Source organism: Monoraphidium neglectum (assembly GCF_000611645.1).
Source record: "Monoraphidium neglectum strain SAG 48.87 unplaced genomic scaffold scaffold05878, whole genome shotgun sequence".
NCBI classification, from domain to species: domain Eukaryota; kingdom Viridiplantae; phylum Chlorophyta; class Chlorophyceae; order Sphaeropleales; family Selenastraceae; genus Monoraphidium; species Monoraphidium neglectum.
This window is the reverse complement of record NW_014007754.1, coordinates 1-2,081: the sequence shown is the minus strand read 5'-3', so window position 1 is coordinate 2,081 and position 2,081 is coordinate 1. Positions and strand designations below refer to the sequence as shown.

The 2,081-nt window shown below is 73.9% G+C and overlaps 1 protein-coding gene across 1 annotated transcript in view; it reads right to left on the bottom strand.

The window, feature by feature from the left end:
- MNEG_16001 (WD repeat-containing protein 44) overlaps positions 1-1,807 on the bottom strand; it is a gene marked incomplete at both ends in the record, with an annotated part of 2,304 nt that extends 497 nt beyond the window's left edge. The window contains 4 exons of the mRNA XM_014035528.1: positions 147-356; positions 688-810; positions 1,257-1,330; positions 1,687-1,807. Of these exons, the coding sequence (XP_013890982.1) occupies positions 147-356; positions 688-810; positions 1,257-1,330; positions 1,687-1,807 (528 nt within the window). The remainder of the gene's footprint in view (positions 1-146; positions 357-687; positions 811-1,256; positions 1,331-1,686) is intronic.
- Positions 1,808-2,081: the final 274 nt, after the last annotated feature.

Here is a 2,081-nt window from a genome sequence, read left to right as displayed (position 1 = left end):
CCGCCAGACCCGCCGCCGCCGTCCGCCGGGCCTCCGCCGCCGCCGCTCGCCCGCCCCTGCTGCTGCGCGCCGCCCCCCGCGCCGCCGCCTCCCGGCGGCGGCCGCCGCCACAGGAACACGGCCCCGTCGTCGCCGCCGCATGCGACGACGCTGCAGCCCGGCGCCAGCGCGCCCCGCAGCTGCGTTGCCGCGTTGCGGTGTCCCTTGAACTTGACTGCCACGCCGTAGCCCTGCACCAGGCGCAGGCGGCTGTCGTTAGAGGTCACCAGCCACGAGCCAGGCTCGTCGGGGACCGCCAGTATGGACGTCACCTTGCGGCCGCCCGCGTGGTGGCCCCGCGCGTTGCGCACGTCCACCTGCGGCGTGCAGAGGGTGGCCGGGCGGCGAGGGCGCGCGCGGAGGGGCGGTCGGCGGCCGACGGGTAGGGGTGTGCGGGCGCGGGGGTGCGCAGGCGGTGCGCGGCCCAGCGCGAGCAGCGCAGCGGCCGCGGCAACAGGATGAAGCAGGCGCCGCCTGCCGCCGCCGGGCGCGGCGAACTTGGCGCGCCGCGGCCGCGCCTGGAGTGGCAGCTCCCCAGTGGGGCCGGGCCGGGGGCCCTACAAACCCACACAACCCGCGGCCCAGCTCTCACCCCCCCCCCCCAAACCCAATAAACAATCAACTCCTGATTAGAAAGGAGGCGCCCACCTGCGCCGCGTACTCGAGCTTGCGTCCGCCCTGCCCCAGCTCGTAGTAGCGCAGCTTCCCCCGCATCGTGCCCGCCACCACCCTGCTGCCCCCCGGCGAGAACGACACCGCGGTCACCATGTCCTGGGCGCGATGCAGGGGCCGCGGCGCGCGCGTGTGTGCGTGTGAGAGCGCGGAGCGCGCGTGCGTGTGCGCGGGGGCGCAAGCGCTGGCGCGGTCAGCCGTGGCCGACGGCGAGGCCGCTGGGGCGGGGCCCGCATTGCGGCGAGCGGCGAACAAACACCCCTTTCCCTCGCGCACGCGCGTCCCCGCGCATGCACACCCACACACGCACACGCACACAACACACACACGCGCGCACACACACACACACACACAGCCAGGCAAAAGGGGGCGATTAGCAGAGGGCGCCGTAAAGCGGCCGGCGCGGCTGCCGGCGCGGCTGCAGCGGCCCCATCGCGCCCCTACCCCGGCGCCCGCCCACACAGCCACAAGGACACAAAGGCACCGACGAGAGACACGTGCCCACCCACGACCCCTCCCCCCTTTCCCTCTGGCCCTTCTCTCACCTGGTGCAGCTGGCCCGAAGCGAGGACGGAGCCCTCCAGGACATCCCACACCCTCAGCTTGCCATCAATGGAGCCTGGGGCGGGGCAGGCGAGGGTGTGGTTTTGTGGCAGGGCTTTCGCATGACAGCGCCGCGCAGGGGGCAGGGCGGCACATGTGCAGCCCGCGCTCCGGCCGAGGTGGCGGCGCCGTGCGCGCTGACTGGACGCCGGCGGCGGGCTCTCTCGTGCGTCGCCCAACTCCGCAACGACGAAATGCTCGACCGTGTGCCCTGCGCGTCTCCCGCCTGCCGTCCCCCCGCCCCGCCTCCCCGCTGCCGGCGTGCCGGCGACGGCGCCAGCACGGGGCCCCCTTCAGCGCCAACACACACGCAGCGGCCAGCCCCGTGGCGTGCGCGCGCGACGCGCCGCCCGCCACCCGCGCGCTACCCACCGCTGACAAAGCGGTGCGCGTCAGTCGGGTGCGCCTGCACGCACGTCACAAAGTCCGAGTGCCTGAAGGACTTGAGGCAGTCCGGCTGCGTGAGGTGCCACAGCCGGACTGTGCAGTCCATAGAGGCGGTCAGGATGAACCCTGATGCAGACCAGGACAAGTCCAGTATGTCTCCACCGTGGCCATGGTACTCTCGGACTGGCCGCCGCGACAAGAAGGGACCCCACTCCACGTCCCGCGCCGCACGCGGCAGCTCGGCTCGCGGGCGCCGCCGCTGCTGCTGCTGCTGCTGCTGCTGCTGTTGCTGCTGCTCCTGCTGCTCCTGCTCCCCAGGCGCCGCCGCGACGATTGCGCCGGCCGGCCCCTCCGCCTCTGACGATGACTCACTCTCCGCG